This window comes from Neocloeon triangulifer, unplaced genomic scaffold (genome assembly GCF_031216515.1).
Source record: "Neocloeon triangulifer isolate White Clay Creek 2 clone unplaced genomic scaffold, ASM3121651v1 ptg000022l, whole genome shotgun sequence".
NCBI classification, from domain to species: Eukaryota; Metazoa; Arthropoda; class Insecta; order Ephemeroptera; family Baetidae; genus Neocloeon; species Neocloeon triangulifer.
This window is the reverse complement of record NW_026775562.1, coordinates 2,244,802-2,263,319: the sequence shown is the minus strand read 5'-3', so window position 1 is coordinate 2,263,319 and position 18,518 is coordinate 2,244,802. Positions and strand designations below refer to the sequence as shown.

The 18,518-nt window shown below is 33.9% G+C and overlaps 2 protein-coding genes across 2 annotated transcripts; both read right to left on the bottom strand.

Moving 5' to 3' along the window:
- Window positions 1-766: 766 nt before the first annotated feature.
- On the bottom strand, window positions 767-6,235 carry LOC132204354 (uncharacterized). Its single transcript, XM_059632822.1, has 26 exons — window positions 6,183-6,235; window positions 6,015-6,072; window positions 5,790-5,952; window positions 5,344-5,680; window positions 5,230-5,280; window positions 5,148-5,178; window positions 4,939-5,091; window positions 4,639-4,883; window positions 4,532-4,582; window positions 4,445-4,478; window positions 4,324-4,388; window positions 3,915-4,259; window positions 3,800-3,862; window positions 3,709-3,739; window positions 3,581-3,645; window positions 3,409-3,526; window positions 2,603-2,847; window positions 2,423-2,557; window positions 2,331-2,366; window positions 2,157-2,274; window positions 1,875-1,981; window positions 1,750-1,824; window positions 1,658-1,694; window positions 1,352-1,422; window positions 1,199-1,298; window positions 767-1,140 (listed from the first exon to the last, which is right to left on the bottom strand). Exons 4-26 carry the CDS (start codon window positions 5,626-5,628, stop codon window positions 908-910), a joined length of 2,694 nt encoding a protein of 897 aa, XP_059488805.1. The 5' UTR covers window positions 5,629-5,680; window positions 5,790-5,952; window positions 6,015-6,072; window positions 6,183-6,235; the 3' UTR covers window positions 767-907.
- A 665-nt stretch (window positions 6,236-6,900) lies between these two features.
- LOC132204352 (uncharacterized) lies at window positions 6,901-18,509 on the bottom strand. Its single transcript, XM_059632820.1, has 26 exons — window positions 18,462-18,509; window positions 18,312-18,369; window positions 18,091-18,259; window positions 17,481-17,991; window positions 17,371-17,424; window positions 17,283-17,313; window positions 17,075-17,227; window positions 16,775-17,019; window positions 16,678-16,719; window positions 16,593-16,626; window positions 16,475-16,539; window positions 16,068-16,412; window positions 9,780-9,842; window positions 9,700-9,730; window positions 9,582-9,646; window positions 9,403-9,520; window positions 9,092-9,336; window positions 8,904-9,038; window positions 8,806-8,841; window positions 8,212-8,329; window positions 8,051-8,157; window positions 7,926-8,000; window positions 7,833-7,869; window positions 7,388-7,458; window positions 7,234-7,333; window positions 6,901-7,177 (listed from the first exon to the last, which is right to left on the bottom strand). Exons 2-26 carry the CDS (start codon window positions 18,343-18,345, stop codon window positions 6,948-6,950), a joined length of 3,114 nt encoding a protein of 1,037 aa, XP_059488803.1. The 5' UTR covers window positions 18,346-18,369; window positions 18,462-18,509; the 3' UTR covers window positions 6,901-6,947.
- Between the last annotated feature and the right edge of the window lie 9 nt (window positions 18,510-18,518).

Genomic DNA, 18,518 nt, shown 5'->3' with positions numbered 1-18,518 from the left:
AATCCCGTGAAAAATAGGTGAGGTATTTTCCAAATACGGCAAAAAGATGTGGCTTTTCTCCATTTAATTATTCATAAGACCTGAGACCTTATTAACTTAATTTATTTATGCTCCATGGGAAGTAAATTTTTACTATTATTCATGGTACATGCAACGATGCAACGCAAAAAAAAAAAAGTAAACTGACAATGAACTTTATTATATTTGTCTTAAGAAGCATATTATGTAGCTTTGAAAACAAATTTTGATCGTTTTTGTAGTTTAATTTTCAGCAATTTTATTTTCTGGTTTTCAGACAAATTGTGACGATCCTTTTCCACTATAACTTCGTTTGTGCGAATTCCATGCAATGCTCGTGCTATATCAATAAAAGTCAGTATGTCAACCCATATGTAGCCTCTCTGTACGAGCAGGGGAACTCAAATGTTCACGATCAACGCAACACGAATGCACAGCTATAAATAAATAAATAGCGTATAATAAATATACAAAATCAGTGTTTGGCTTCAGAGGAGCAAAGCAATGCTGATTATAAATAAAGCGCACTTTTCCATTACAATGGCGGTGTGTTGGGGAACCAAGAGCAGAAATATATTATATAATATTTTGTATTTAAAATTTTTCCGCAAACCTCAAATTCTGTAAGAGGAATTCACCAAATTCTATTTTATTCAGCCTGCTTACAGCATTATACCTCAGATGGTTCATCAAAATAAAGTTGGTTAATTTTTATTCTGAAAGACTCAAATTTTATTGGATCAAACTTTTCAACATGTTCTTATATTTTTCTATTCTAATTTTAACATTGATAATTTTGAATGATCAAAGTCCGTGTATAATGTACTACATTTAACGATTTAACTTAGATTTATCGGCTCAAAACATTGTTATCAGAATCAAGTGCAAATCAATAAGGTAGAGGTCCGCATGCGGCAAAATTTATTGTTAATCTTCCGATGGGAGACAAAGTGAGGCCAGTCTGGAATAAGTAAATTTGATTGGAAAACGCTTTGGTTCTGTAGTACATGCCAATGTCTGTAATCAGCCCAACTGGAAGTTTTTTGTACGTTGAGCACCAACTGTCTGTGCCGTCGCCGTTGTCAAAAGTTGAACCAATGAAAGCCCACTTGCCCGTCATTACTTTTTTATTCAATAGTGAGGAGTTAAAATTCATTATATTAATAAGTGAAAAGCAAACCAGGTAATATTTGCACAAACGCGTTGAAGTCTGCCAATGTTTCAAAAATTGCAAGATCCGATCCAATTGCACAACACTGTGCGTGGGCTTGTGCGACAGTCTTTATTTAAAAATTTTATAACTAATGTTTTATTCTGAATTATTTAAACTCACCCATCCCATTATTGGCTTCCATAAGTACCTTTTTCCTGTTGATGTGGTCAGTATGTTTCCTCCTGATGACACTGGTGCAGCAAACGAAAAGAAACATTATAGTCTTTGTATTTCTGGACCGATTAAATTATTTTCAAGAGGTAATATATTTAAGAATACCTCAGAACTTCCTTATAATAAAATATAATTGCTATGCATAATACATATTGCACTCGATAAAATTTTTCTGAACCTCTATATTTGGTTCAAACAGTGGACAAATAAAAAATAAATTATATGCTCGATTTATAAGGTCACGTCTCTTACATGCACCAGTGGTTTTCAGCTCATCTATTTGTGATGCCTGCATTTTCAAATTTTCCAATTAGGATTATAAATTATATTTTTTTTAAACAAACATTGGGCAAGCAAGAAGGAAACGGAAGGCAAACTCGGTATGGTGTGAAAATACCTCCAGTGGGGGACGACATAATCTGAAAATATTATTTTAGTCAATCTTCAGAATTTCATTTGATTTTCGAACGGTAGCGTCGCCTTTGTTTAAAGAAACAAGTCCACTCGTAAGTTCTGGAGCTTTATTTTTTCCACATTGGAAAATTTCGGCCATGGTCACGCATTCGTCGTTGCTGCCTGAAAGCCCAATATTTAAGGACCCATTTGAAAAACTCAAATCAAGTCTTTATGCAACAATTTAAGTTAATTTTTGCGATTGTTAGAAGACAACTGAAAATTTTAAACAACATATTATTGTAAAAACTTGATTTGACTAAGAAGTCGTAAATCATATTCTGAAAGATATACATACTGAAGGTGGAACAGGATTCAAAAGTGCTAAATGCGCCCTGCATTGCTGGCGGATCGTCAGCAGTGAGTTCTTCGAGGCCACGTAAAATTTGATCCGAGGCCATTACTCCATTTTTTATCTATTACATCATTACATATTGAAGTTTGAACGCGTAAAGATTAAGGAATACTATACAATGTTTCCTTTTTTCCCGCAACATCTGATATAGCACTGGTTTTGGAATATAAATGTTATTAAAAAATGTATTCCACTTGTTGAAACTGTACTTTCAGGTTTCTATTCCGGCTTGTTACGTCGACTGTCGCATTCATCACGATCAAGTCGACCTCTTGCTTTGTCACGTTCCAAATTTCTTCACAGGAACGATGAATTTGCATGGATTTGTTACCAGCTTTGAAAGTCTGAAAGAATTTTGAATAAAAGAATAGATCCATGCAAATTTTTACTTCACAAATGAATGGTTTTTCTTGGGAGCAGCTTTCTTCTCCAAGATACGTTTCATTCACGGTTGTGTTCGAAAGATTTATGAAAATGCACATTTCCGCTTTTTCCGTTGGAAATTTTCCGTCCTTCCAATTGACAATCTCCTCTTTTAGGATCTTGTCGTTTTCCGAGCACCAAAACTGTGGACCTGGGCAACCTGTGTTAGTCCCTGAAGTCCAAAAGTCTTTCCCAGTTGTATATGGGTAAACTGAAAAGCCAGATTGATAGGTCAAAGGAAATCACTTGATCGTGTTCGGAAATGTTTTGCAATAGGATTCTGAGCAAATCTTTTGAAGTGGGGAATATTAAATTGTTTCAATACGTTCCCGGATGCTATGTGAAGACTGCAAAATAAATATGTAAAAAACTCTAGTCTAAATGAAAATTAAAAATTAAATAATATACAGCTTAATGTTTAATTTTAATTTGGCATTAAACATTATAGAATCGCAAAACTGGTACAAAATTCATTTGAATTTTTTGTAGCTTTAAAAAGTGCGTCTCTTTTTGTGTAATCGTGCTAATTATTATTCATCTAACTAAATGTAAATTAAGTGCTTAAAATAATGTTTTTTTTTGTAGGAAATTTTTTTTCAAATTACTCAAAAACTGTCTAACCCAACTCTGGGCTTTCTACGTCAAAAACTATGAAAAGCTTCAAACACTGAATTTTTAACAATTTTTTTACTAACAATAAGCAATTATTTTCAAATTTCTCATGGTTTAATTTGGTTTAATCATACTTTAATGTACCAATATTGAGAAGTACCTGCTGCAGGATATTTTGCAACCATTTCTGTCAAACACTGCAACTCATTCACAGTCTCAATTGAGGTCAGTTTCATCCCAATAGCACAGCAATATGACCAAGCATTTTCCCATGTCATCTTTTATGGAAAATTTATCTAAAAATTATAAATCTTTAATTAAGTTTCGCTCACGGATTTTGACGAAAACAAGTATTCCTTCCCACATCTAGAATTCCATTGACCGTGAACGAAGAGATCTTATTTTAAATTTGAATATTAAAATAAATAAATTTATTTTCGTTGTTAACAGGAATTCTCACCGGTCAAAACACTACCATTGAAGAGCGTTTGCTATTTTTTTAAATCGTAATTAATAGTCTAGCTTTGATTTTTAGTTTTATTCATTTTTACATTTTTCTCACAATTTGAAGGGCAATTCGGTTTACTACAAAGTTTTGCTATATTTGTTGCGCTCTAAAATTTATTTTTATGAAGTTTGATAAGGAATATTATAAATTTTTCCAACCTGACATGCGATGACATATTTGTGTGAGCAGTTCCGGTCGCTGAGCGTGAGATTGGTTCCATTTTTGCCGACCTGCATGTGCAGACACAATTCGTCCGGACTGGCATTGTCCGGCTGTCCGGCCGCCCACGAGAGCAAGTCGGGCAGGGTGAGGGGGCCGCCGGGGGCGCAAAAGGCCCACTGACCCCACGACCCCTGCGCATGCCCGGCCGTCCAGTAATTGTAATTCAACGTCCAGTTGCTTTTGGTCGCGTTCGACAGACACGCCATGTCGGACGCGTCTTGAAACCAAACGGGACGCATGCCGAGGCTACAACACGTGTCCCAACTCTGCTGCCACGTTCCCTTTATTAAAAAAAGTAAAAAAATAAAACTATGAATAAAAAAATTTTAAGTTAGTGAGACTTACAAGTTTATTAGAAAAAAGGTAAATCTTATTGCAGACGTTGATCCACTTTCCGTATTTTTCACTATCTTTGTTTATTTTAATTGAAAATGATATTTTTACACAATCTTTTATTAAACTCAACCTCGTAAACTCCCATTTGCATCAAAAAGTGAAGTCTAATGATTAAATATTTGAATAAATTTATTCCTATTTTAATAAATGATCTTACATTTTTACCGCTCGTTAATGCTGAGCATGTATCTTTGGTCTCCATTTTTAACTGGAAAGAATATTAGAAAAACATTTTCGAATTATTTCATTATTGTAAGACTTTACATAAATCAGCTCGCACAAATATGGTAATTTTGTAATTGAAGGGATTGCTAGAAAATAAGCAAGCGTGCCGTCCAAAGCTAAAGCTTTCTGCGCCAAATCTGACACACTGGATCCATTGACTTTATCTGAAATTACTGATGCAATGTCCACGTTTGTCGGACACCAAGAAAATTTCAAATCATAATTCAAGCAAGAATCGTTTCCTTCATTTGATCCCCCAGTCCAAATAATTGAAATATCCAGATCTGAAATTAAATAATTAGATAAAAATTAAAAAAAAAATTATTTATTATTAAAAACTTTTCATAATTTGCTGCACTATTTGAATTTTTGTAATTTCCTGAATGGCCACAAGAGTCATGTTGAAGGAATAACAGTTTTTGGCCGCCTGTGCTTGACTTTCGACATTGGGCATCATTAAGTAGGTTCTGCCGCTTTTTACAATAACCTTTCCTTGAGTGAAATATAATAGAAAAAAAATGTTATATAATTTTTTCATTCGATGTTACCTTTATTTCTTGTTTGAATTGTGGCATTACTCTAAGTTAGAAGATTAGTTATGTATATTTGAAATTTTGTATTTAAAAATACTGTTGTTTGACCAAAAGTCAGTTTCTCGCATCTGGATGCCTCACACTGCAGCTAATTCGGAAATAATGAAAAAAAGACTGTTATTTAACAAGTTTTAAATTTTAATTTTAACACATTTCTTGGTTTTGTATTAGCAGTCGAGGTTGTTGTGTTTGTCGGAATGGATCGTGGAGCATTAATTGTTGTCTCGCTACTCAAACTAGGTTCCGCCGAATTATAAGTATTTGTTGCTGACGTCAATTCGGTTGAAGTTGATAGACTGTCGGAAATGGCCTCTGCCTGAGGAAGTGAGGCCATGCTGGCGACAATTGCACTGTTCATTGTTGCAGGATACTCTGCGGCAACCGTGGGAAAAATTGCACTGGGCGATTGCGATTCACTTTTGATTGATTCTGTCATAGAACCATCAGTTATGATGTTTTCCGATGCCGTTTGACTTTCAGAACTACTCCTGCTTATTAATTTAAGATCATTAACCATAATAATCCTCATAATATTATAATTTTTTATAATTGCAAAAAATTTGGGACATTTCCAAATTCCAGAACTAAATAAATTACTCAATTCGTTTTGTTCCTTCTTCTGTTTTGGCTTCAGAGATGGATTTGTTTGTAGATGATCTCGTTCTTGGTAATGTTGACAAAGTTCGCTTTAAGATCTGAGATGAGCATTTCTTGTTTCCGCAACACTTGACAACGTAGTCTCGCCTTCCTTGCTTTTTGGCTGCAAAATATTAGTTGTGATTAAGGAATTGTGGCTATATTCTCTTTTTAAAATATTAAAACTTTTTTTAATTGCTGATTTTTGACTTGGTGGTAGTTTTTTGGGGCTTCCAACTGCATTCTGATTGCGAGAAAAAATAAAGATTAAAAAATTTAAATCCAAAATAAATAATTCAATTAACATGTCAGAAATATTTGTCATGAAATAATCACAAATAAAAATTTTATTACCTCAATTAAAAAGCAAACGACCAATACGGACAAAAGTAAAACGTAGCACTTCATGTCCACCACTGTTTATAAATGTGAAACATGCAACAAGGCCGATGAGCGCTTCCTGGCGTAAGAAGCCGGTACAATTTGCGTCATACTATATACTGTGTGTTTCAAAAGTATATTTATTGTGTGCAATTAAGTATAAAAAAATGAAAATTAATTACAAATGAGATGCTATTGCTGTAGTTTTTGTTTGAACATTATTGTTGTTTATTTGTCCACATATTTGCAACTAATTGAAATAAGTTGGTTGATATTTAATCCATTTTTCAGTATTAATACATACAAAAATCAAAGTATAAATTAATCTTCTATTAGAATAATATTTTATTAATAAATTAATATATATGGAAATTTTTAACAAATTTACTAAGGCAAACTTTTTAAGGCTCCTTTTTGAACAAAGTTTACTGGTTTTGAAGTATATGATAAATTTCGGTTGAAATTTGTTAATTTCATATAATTTAACAATTACAATTTTATATGTTTTTTCACATCTTTTTATTTTTTATTTTAAGCCAATCACAAAATTCAATCATTGTTGACACATGTATTTTTGAATATATTCTTCAATTAATTAGTTTTGGTTAAGAAAATCTTGATAACTTAAAAAAATTATGTTATTGAAAATAAATTAGGCTGCATTTTTCTGGTAAAAATTAGTCAATTCAATGAATTTAATTTTATTCCAATTCTCTTGAGGCGAATAAACGTACTTCATTAATAAGGCAAAGGTCCGCATATGACGAAATTAGCTCCGACTCCAGGTACAGATAAAACGAGGCCGGTCTCGGTAAAGTAAATTTGATTGGGATACGCTTTGGTTCTGTAGTAAAGATCAATGTCCGTGATCATCCCAACCGGCAGTTTCTTGAAAGTTGAGCACCAACTATCCGTGCCGTCGCCATTGTCAAAAGTTAGACCAATAAAACCCCAGCTGCCCGACATTGCTTTTAAAATGAAAAATAAAATTAGTGAGAAATTAAATAAGTAAGAAGAGAAAAACCTGGAATTATTTTTGTAAACGCGTTGAAGTCGGCCAATGTTTCAAATGTTGCAAGATTTGCTCCAATTGCGCAACACTGTGCTTGGGCTTGTGCCAAAGTCTAGCATTTTAAATTTTCTTCACTCAATTTATTCTGAATGATTAAACAACTCACCCATCCAACAATGTACTTCCATAAGTACTTTTTTCCTGTTGATGAGGCTAGTATATTTCCTCCTGATGACACTGGTCGTGCAAACGAAAAAAAAATTGAATGATAATCTTTCAAGTAAATGACGTTGATAATTTATTATTTCTTTAAAAATTGTTGAAATTTTTCAATTTGTGTTTTTATTTTACCACTTTTATCATCTGAACATAATAAATTTCTAAATTAACCCTTTTCTTATGGATATTATTGCAATTAAATAATTTATTATTGTTAGAAAATAAATCATAATGTGAGCTTAAGATAATTAAAAAAAATTAGCTTCTAAACAAAAATCGGCTTGATTCGAATTAAAATATTTGTTTTATGAAATTTTTCATGTACTGAAGAATAAATTAAATTATTTAGAGTAAAAATTAAATAAGTATTATCAGTCCCTCGCTGTTCTTACATGCACCGGTAGTTTTAAGTTGATTTATTTGCGTTGCCTGTTTTTTCAGATTTTTTTATTATTACAATTTTTAATTTCGTGTGTAGAACTTACATCTGGTGTGCAAGAAGGAAATAGGGCACAAACTCGATATGCTGTTACAATACCTCCAGTTGCAGACGATGCCACCTAAAATTAAATTAAAGTTAATATGCAGAATTTCAGTTTGATTTTCGCACGGCAGCGTCGCCTTTGTTTAAAGAAACAAGTCCAATCGTAAGCTCTGGAGCGTTATTTTTTCCACACTGGAAAATTTTGGCCGTGGTCACGCATTCGTCGTTGTTGTCTGAAAAGCTCATAATAATTATTTTCAACCACTTATAATGTGAAAAATGCCTACTCAATGTGGAACAGGAGTCGAAAGTTCCAAACGCACCCTGCATTGCCAATGGATCGCTGGCAGTCTGATCTTCTAGGCCACGCAAAATTTGATCCGAAACCATTCCTCCACTTTTTATCTATTCCACGTAATAAAAATTCTAAATTAAAAGTCTTTTTCCTGAAAATACGACTTTTGAGGCTAAAATGTGTGTCGTTTTCCATAATAATCTACAAATAAATTAAACATTTAAAGAAAATTTAAAAAAAAAAAACAATAATGTGCAGTAAAGTATTTAAATTTTTATTAGAAAATATTTAATTTTCTGCTTACAAATTAAATCATTAATATTTATGCTTGCAGCTTTAATGGGAATTCTTTAAAATAATAAATATTATAAGAAAAACACAATAGAATCTATTGAAGCTCTCTCTTTTTTTTTAATATTAAAGTTATCATTAAAAAAACTTAAAACGAGTTTCTAGTCACACATTTTTTGAATATAAAAAATGACATGATTCTATAAGATCCATCAATCAATCGCAAGAATCTTTAAGTAATTAAGTGTGTTGAAAAAAATTATCTTTTTCCATCAGTCCATAGACTAATATTTACCATGTTTGACTTCTTCCCACAACATCTGATATAGCACTATAAATAATGAATCAAATTAATGAATCCATGTTTGCAATCATAAGGAGTCAAAATTTTACTTTCAGGTTTCGATTCTGGCTTGTGACGTCGGCCTTTGCATTCATTATAATCGAAACGACTTCTTGGTCAGTCACGTTCCAAATTTCCTGACACGTTCGTTGAATTTGAATGGATTTGTTTCCAGCTTGGAACGTCTGAAAAGGATTTGAGTAAATATAAAAGAAGGGGCAATTCGTGCAATTTTTACTTCGCAAACAAAAGGTTTTTCCACAGTGCAACTTTCTTCCCCCAAGTACGTTTCGTTCACGGTTGTGTTCGAAAGATTTAAGAAGATGCACATTTCCGCTTTTTCCGTCGGGAATTTTCCGTCTTTCCAATTGGCGATTTCGTCTTTTATTAACTTGTCGTTTTCCGAGCACCAAAATTGCGGACCTGGGCAACCTGCGTTGCTCCCTGAAGTCCAAAAATCCCTCCCAGTTTGATCTGGATAAGCTAAAAGACCGGAAAATATGATCAAAATAAAATCAAATTCAGTAGGAAAATAAAAATTTTATTCACCTGCTTTAGGGTATTTTGCAACCATATTTGTCAAACATTGCAGCTCATTCACAGCCTCAATTGAGGTCAGTTTCATCCCGATAGAACAGCAATATGTCCAAGCATCTGCCCAATTCAGCTAGTATAAATATTAAAATAATTAAAAATTATTCAATGGTTTTATAAGTTTCTTTTTTCACTTGTTTTGATGAAAATAAATATTCTTTCCCGCATCCTGAGTTCCATTGACCGTGTACAAAGAGATCTTTGAAAATAAATCAGGTTATAGATTTAAATTCATTTATTAAATTCCCTCACTGCTCAATTTATCTCCGGTAAAGAGCGTTTCCTTATAAATTTTCCAGTTATAATTTGCATATTTTATAAACATTTATTACATTTTTCGAGCAATTTGAGGGGCAGCTTGGCATTGCACAAAGTGATGCTAGATTCGTCGCACTCTGAAATATTTAAAATAAGGATTTATTTTTTTAATGATTTAGGCACGTTCTTTGTTTGTTTGCCAAATACAAATTCAAACGGAAAAGCACACAATATGGTGAAAACCAAACTTTTGCCAACCTGACATGCGATGACATATTTGTGAGAGCAGTTCCGGTCGGACAGCGAGAGATTTGTCTCGTTATTAGAGATCAGCATGTGCAGACACAATTCGTCCGGACTTGCGTTGTCCGGCTGTCCGGCCGCCCACGAGAGCGAGTCGGGCAGGGTGAGGGGGCCGCCGGGGGCGCAAAAGGCCCACTGACCCCACGACCCCTGCGCATGCCCGGCCGTCCAGTAATTGTAATTCAACGTCCAGTTGCTTTTGGTCGCGTTCGACAGACACGCCATGTCGGACGCGTCTTGAAACCAAACGGGACGCATGCCGAGGCTGCAACACGTGTCCCAACTCTGCTGCCACGTTCCCTTATTTCAATAAAAAAAATATATAAAACAGTTTAAAAAAATGTAATAAGACTTACAAGTTTATTAGAAAAAAGGTAAATCTTGTTGCAGGCGTTGATCCACTTTCCATATTTTTCTCCATCTTTTTGTTAATTTTATTTTATTTGAGATTTACACTGAATAAATTTACACAAAATTCATTTTTATTTATGTAATGCAACCTTTTAAGTTTCCACTTGCGTCAAATAGTAAACTCTGGTGGCAAAATTTGTTAATAAACTTTTTTTTTTCGAAGATATCTCACATTTTTTCCGCACGTCAATGCCGAGCACGTATCCGTTTGCAACTGGAAAAAATAGTGGATACAATTTATATAAATTTCTATTTTAATTCTAATATTTTACATAATTCAGTTCGCACATATACGGCAGCTTTGTAATAGAAGGGATTGCCAATAAATTAGGAAGAGAACCGTCCAAAGCCAACGCTTTCTGCGCCAAATCTGCCACACTGGATACGTTGATTTTGTCTGAAATTACTGATACAATGTCCACGTTTTTGGGACACCAGGCGAATTTCAAATCATAATTCAGGCATGAATCATTTCCTTCATTCGATCCCGAAGTCCAAATATTTAAAATGTTCAAATCTATAATTTGGGTTGTTAATTAATATATAAAAATTAGAATATTTATATTAAGAACTGTTAATAATTTGCTGGAAAATTGGGAGTTTTGTAATATTTTGAATGGCGATGAGCGACATGTTGCAAGTAAAGCAGTTTTTGGCCGCCTGTGTTTGAGTTTCGGCATTCGGCATCATCAAGTATGTTTTACCGCTTTTTATTATAACTTTTCCTTAAAATAATTTAGAAAATTAGAACATAAATTAGGATGTTTTTCACCCAAAAATACCATGCTTTCGCATTTGTAGGGCGGCGTCAGTCTAAGAAGATAAACAAAATAAGTGATATTTAAAAATATAAATATAGGAAATAAATACAGTTGTTTGAATAAAATCAAGATTCCCGCATCTTGATGCCTCACACTGCAGCTGGTACATTTAAAAAAAATAATTATAATAATAAATATCACTTAATGGAAAAGGTTCAGATTTAAATTGAATACATTTCTTGGTTTTGTTGTAGTCGTCGAGATTGTTGTGGAAGTACTGGTAGTCCCTACTGTGGTATCAGTGATTGATCCTAATTGATTATAAACTGTCGTCAAGCTAGGTTCTGACGAAATTTTGAAACTCTGCGTTCCGTTTTTTGCGTCAGTATTTTTTGCCGATGTCAAATCGACAGAGGAAGTAGATGGATTGTCAGAATTGATTTGCTGAGGAAGTGTCGCCGTGCTGGTGGCATCGCTTATTGTTGTGATGCCAGAGTCAGCGACCGTGGGAAAAGTTTCACTAGACGATTGGGTTTCACTATTGGTTGTGTCTGTCACAGGCCCATCAGTGACGATGCTCTCTGATGCTGTCAGACTTTCCAAAGTAATTCTGCTCAATAAAAATGCAGATTCAAAATAATTGCACTGTTCAGAAAAATTAATTTTCATCAACTATGATAGAATGGTATTTTAGTTTTTGTTAAATGTTCAATCAGAAAGAATGAAGAGGAACTAAATCAACTATTTCTTTTCGAAACAAATTAAAATCTGAATATTTATAATCTTCTTTCAGTATTAAAAACGAGTAAACGAGATTTCAAAATTTTAGATGTGCTTACTTGCTTGCTTTAGTTCCTTCTTGTGTTTTATCTTTAGACATGGTGCTGGTTTTGTTTGTAAATGAACTGATTCGGGATATTGTTGACATAGTTTGCTTTAAGATCTGAGATGAGCATTTCAAGTGACCGCAACACTTGACAACGTAACTTCGCCTCCCTTGTTTTCTCACTGGAAAATTTAAGTCAAGATTAAAGAATATCTGCTTTCATGTGCAGAAAACTGTTTTTAATTGCTGATTTTTGTCTCGCCGGTAATTTCTTCGGGCTTCCAACAGCATTCTGAGAACAATTTATAAAATTAAAAAAAAAGACATTAAAGAATCCAGGAAGAAAAAAAATCGTCAAGAATCATTCAAAAGAGTAATAAAAATTACCTCAATTAACAAACAGGCAACTAATACAGACACAAGTAAAAAGTAGAACTTCATGCCAGTGGTGTGAAAATTGAACTGTCATAGTGCGTTTTCTGTTAAATGTGAAACAACCAACAAGGCCGATCTGCGCTTCCCGCCATATGTTGCACGATTTATGACATACGTTTCAAACGTACATTTACAAGCAGTATTATTGCTACACATTTCTAAAAAGTAAGTTAAGAATTTCAAATAAAATTTATTTCCAGACCATAAAGAAATCCCATAACTCGTTAATATCTGTTCCTTAAATCTAATCATGTAAAAATTGATGTTTTTCTTTAAAGAAATTTTGCTTATCGAAGAAAATTTATCTGAATTAATCTTGAAAATTTTTTTTTATATATTTTTGGAAATTCACCAAAATATTGGTACTCATGGAGTAAAAAATTATAGTTATTTCAAAAATTACACGACATTGTTGTAATTCAGCTGAACATTCTTCAGACGTTTTTCAGAAATCGCATCATTTTTATTATTTTTTACAATCTCAACACCAATTATTTTTGGAAATACAGTTTTTTTTAATGTTTTGCAATAGATTAGTTTAGGTCATATGATTAATTTTTTATTGAAAACATTTTAATGTTATTGGTAAGAATTAAGGTCACATTTTTTCTGAACAAATCTTGAGAAATTCCCATTTAAATAAAATTCAATAAAGATGATTCGCTAAAAAGCTACATTAAATAAATCAACTTGAAATCAATAAGGCAGAGGTCCGCATATGACAAAATTTGTTCCAGATCCAAGTGGAGCCAAATAAAGTCCGTTGTTGATAAAGTAAATTTGATTAGCATACGCTGTATTTCTATAGTACGAGTTAATGTCTGTGATCATCCCAGCCGGCAGTTTCTTGTAAGTTGAGCACCAACTGTCCGTGCCGTCGCCATTGTCGAAACTTGGACCCATATAAGCCACTTTGTCCGTCATATCTTTTTGTTTGAAATAGTTAGAAATTGAAATTAAAATAAAAAGAGAATCAAACCGGGTTTTGCTTGTATAAACGCGGTGAAGTCGGCCAATGTTTCAAATGTAGCAAGATTTGATCCGATTGCACAACACTGTGCTTGGGCTTGTGCCACAGTCTTGGGTTTAAAAACTTTTTTAGTTCATAGTTTTTGTTTAATTATTAAAACTAACCCACTGATAAATGTACTTCCATAAGTACTTTTTTCCTGTTGACGTGGTCAGTATATTTCCTCCTGAGGTCACTGTTGGTACAATGAATTAATAATTAACAATTATAATTTGGATTTTAGCACAGGTAAACTTTCAGTTTCTCAATTTGTGTTTTAATTAATCAATATTGTCCTTTGATAAATAAAGTTTTGAAATATACCGTCAATTTGTGGAAATTATGATGAAAAAATGTAGTTAAATGTGAGCAAAATGTGTAATTATAGCGTTTATTTTTACGTTTAATCAAGCTAGTCTTTGCTTAACCAAGAATTTAAAATGAAAATTATGTATTAACTGACTCAGCTACGCACAAAAATATTTTAATTTATAAAAGGTTGAAGAAATTAAATTATCAGTCCAGAGCTTCTCTTACATGCACCAGTAGTTTTCAGCTGATTTATTTGTGCTGCCTGCGTTTTCAGACTTTTAATTAGCAATTAAAATAGCATTTTATTCAAAAACTTACGTCTGGAGTGCAAGAAGGAAACAGAGGGCAAACCCGGTACGTTGTTACAACACCACCAGTGGCGGACGATGTCACCTGGAACTAAATTTTGAGTAAATGTGCATAATTGAATATTGATTTTCATACGGTAGCGTCGCCTTGGTTTGATGAAACAAGTCCCATTGTAAGCTCTGGAATTTTATCTTTTCCACACTGGAAAACTTGGGCCGTGGTCACGCATTCGTCATTGCTGTCTGAAAAGCTCATTATTTATTTAATCACTGATTCTGAAAGATAATTACTAAGTGTGGAGCAAGAGTCAAAATTCACAAACGCGCCCTGCATTGTCGATGAATCGTTGGCAGTCAATTCTTCGAGGCCGCGCAAAATTTGGTCTGTCACCAATCCCCCACTTTTGATCTATATTAAAAAAAAAAACACGTGAAAATTTCTTTAATTATCATTACTAGACCGGAGAAAAAGTAATTTTTAAATGAGAAAATTTAAAGTTTAGTCCTAGGAAAATTAAAAATAAAATAAGTCTTAAATAATCTATTGAAGGAAAAAAATAAAGGATGTTTAAATTGTAAATTGTTTTAATTGAAAAAAATGGTCGCTTATTTCTTAAAATCATAAACTAATTTGAAACATTGGTTAATTATTGTACAATATGAACTAAATTAAGTTTTAATCTCACAATCATAAAAATTCATGTTAAGCCTACAACGTATCACGCATTTATCACTCAATTATCAAAGAAAATAAGCTTTCAGGAGAGTTTAAAACAGACTTCAACCATCAGTCTAATCATTACCAAGTTGGCTTTCTTCCCACAACATCTGATATAGCACTAAATAATAAAAAGCAATTAAATTATTTAAACATTTTTTGGCCAGTAGTTCAATTTTACTTTCACATTTCTATTCCGGCTTGTGACGTCGGCCTTTATATTCATTATGAACGAAGCGATCTCTTCGTCAGTTATTTTCCAAATTTCCTGACATATCCTTTGAATCTGGACGGATTTGCTTCCAGTTTGGAAAGTCTGAAAATGTTTTGCAAAAATAAGAGAGGTATGAATGATTCATGAAACTTTTACTTCGCAAATGAAAGGTTTTTCTACAGTGCAGCTTTCTTCGCCCAGATATGTATCGCTCACGGTTGTGTTCGAAAGATTTAAAAAAATGCACATTTCCGCTCTTCCAGTCGGGAATTTTCCGCCTTTCCAATTAGCGATTTCCTCGACGTGCACTTTGTCGTTTTCTGAGCACCAAAATTGCGGGCCTGGGCAGCCTGTGTTGCTCCCTGAAGTCCAGAAGTCTCTCCCAGTTTGATCTGGATAAGCTGCAAGAGAATTTTATCAAAAGATAAATGCCTCTGACACTAAAAATTCAATTATAATTTCCAAATTACCTGCAGCAGGGTATTTTGCTACCATATTCGTCAAACACTGCAACTCGTTCACAGCCTCAATTGAAGTCAACTTCATCCCTATAGAACAGCAATATGTCCAAGCATTTGCCCAAGGCATCTAAATGAAATAATTGTGAATAAAAAGTATTTTGAAAATTCTTTTTTACTTGTTTCGCTGAAAACAAATATTCTTTCCCGCATCCAGAGTTCCATTGACCATGTTCAAAAAGATCTATAAAATTTATTGTTGTAAAACAAAATTTATTTATTTATTTTGTTTTCAATCACTGCTTAATTTATCACCAGTAAAGAGAGATTCCTGACAATTTAATAAATTGTAATTTTTTTTAAATTAATATAAAAAATACATTTTTCTTGCAATTTGAAGGGCAGCTTGGTTTTGCACAAAGTGATGCTACATTTGTCGCACTCTAAAGAATTAGAAAAAAATTAAATTTTCGCTAGGCATTGGTTTTCCTTTCCTTGTTCGCTAAACCATGCAATGTTGAAACCGGGTTTCAACGTTATCACTTTTTTATTCATTTATTAATTACGGAAAACCACAAAACATGGTGAAAACCAAACTTTTGCCAACCTGACATGCGATGACATATTTGTGTGAGCAGTTCCGGTCGTTGAGCGTGAGATTGGCTCCATTTTTGCCGACCTGCATGTGCAGACACAATTCGTCCGGACTGGCGTTGTCCGGCTGTCCGGCCGCCCACGAGAGCGAGTCGGGCAGGGTGAGGGGGCCGCCGGGGGCGCAAAAGGCCCACTGACCCCACGACCCCTGCGCACGCCCGGCCGTCCAGTAATTGTAATTCAACGTCCAGTTGCTTTTGGTCGCGTTCGTAAGACACGCCATGTCGGACGCGTCCTGAAACCAAACGGGACGCATGCCGAGGCTACAACACGTGTCCCAACTCTGCTGCCACGTTCCCTTTATTAAAATAATAAAAAATAAAATCTATGAATAAATAATTTAAAATTAATGAAGCTTACAAGTTTATTAGAAAAAAGATAATTCTTGTTGCAGACGTTGATCCACTTTCCTGATTTTTCTCCATCTTTGTTCATTTTGAGTAGAGAATTATGAATCAATATTTTTATTTAATGAGACCTTTTAAGTTTCCATTTGCATCAAATAGCGAATTCTGAAACGACATACGGAAAATTTTTAACTCTAATATTTGTCATGATCTTACATTTCTTCCGCAAATCAATGCTGAGCATGTATCCGTTTGCAACTGGAAAGAGTGGTTGATAAAATTTATAAATTATATTTTCATTTTAAGATTTTACATTATTCAGTTCGCACAAATACGGCAGCTTTGTAATAGAAGGGATTGCCAATAAATAAGCAAGCGTGCCGTCCAAAGCCAAAGCTTTCTGCGCCAAAGCTGCCAAATTGGATCCATTCACTTTGTCCGAAATTGCTACAGGAATGTCCACGTTCGTCGGACACCAAGCAAATTTCAAATCGTAATTCACGCAAGAGCCGTTTCCTTCATTCGATCCCACGGTCCAAATATTTAAAATGTTCAAATCTATAATTTGGGTTGCTAATTAATAAATGAAAATTTGAATATTTCTATTAAGAACTGTTCATAATTTGCTGGAAAATTGGGAGTTTTGTAATATTTTGAATGGCGATGAGGGACATGTTGCAAGTAAAGCAGTTTTTGGCCGCCTGTGCTTGAGTTTCTGCATTTGGCATCATCAAGTACGTTTTTCCGCTCTTTATTATTACTTTTCCTAAAGAAATATTATAAAATAGAAAAAAATCTAAATACATATTTCTTTACAATACCTTGCTTTCGCATTTGAAGGGCGGCGTCAGTCTAATATATGATTAACAGAATAAGAGATGATTAAATTTCATATTAATACAAAAATACTGTTATTGTTGAATTAAAAGTGAGATTCGCGCATCTTGAAGCCTCACACTGTAGCTAATTTAATTAGAAGATATATAAAAATAATATCTATGCGTTAAAGGTATAATCACATTTCTAGGCTTTGTAGTAGTCGTTGTCACTGTTGTGGAAGTGCTGGTTGAAGTTGGTTTGGGAGTACTTGTTGAGGTTTTTGTGGAAGTACTGGTTGAGGTTTTTGTGGAAGTAGTACTGGTCGTGGTTGCTGTGGAAGTACTGGTGGAGGACGTGGAGGTTGCTGTAGAAGTACTCGTAGTTAATCCTACTGTGGTGGTAGGGCTTGATTCTAATTGAGTATTGATTGTTGTCGAGCTAGATTCCGGTGAATTATTTGTAGTTGATGCTGTTGTCGATTCGGCGGATGTTGATGGACCAGAAATGATGTCTGTCGGAGGAAGTGTGGCCATGCTGGTGACAATTATACTGCTCGTTGATGCATGAAACTCTGTAGTAATGTCGGATGTAAGAGGGCCTGATTCGGTAGGAATATTTGCACTGGATGTTTCCAATTCACTTGTGGTCGAGTCGGTCACAGGGCCATCGGTGACAATGTTCTCCGATGCTATCTGACTTTCAGAGCTACTTCTGCTCAAAAAAATTGCAGATTCAAATTATTTTTATTTTTCAAAAATATATGATTTTTTTAAGCAACTTTGATTGAACTACATTTCAAAATTTAATTACTCTGTTGGATTCGTTGCTTCCTCCGTTTTTTCTGCTGAAAATGTGCTGGTTTTGTTTTTAAATGAACTTAATCTTGATACGGTTGACACAGTTCGTTTTAAGCTCCGAGGTAAGCATGTCGCGTGACCGCAACACTTGACGATGTAGAATCGCCTTCCTTGCTTTTTTGCTGCAAAATTTGATTCAAGATTTAAAAACTTCTGCTTTTATATGGTGAAAACTGTTTTTAAGTGCTGATTTTTTTCTTGATGGCATTTGCTTTGTGCCTCCAACTGCACTCTGGAAAAAATTAAAAATGTAATTTTGAGCAATAAATAAATTTTAAAATTTTTAAAAGTCCAAGAAGATAGAAAGCGATCAAAAAACATTACCTCAATTAACAAAAAAACGAGTATTATGGACAAAAATAAAAGATAGCTCTTCATATC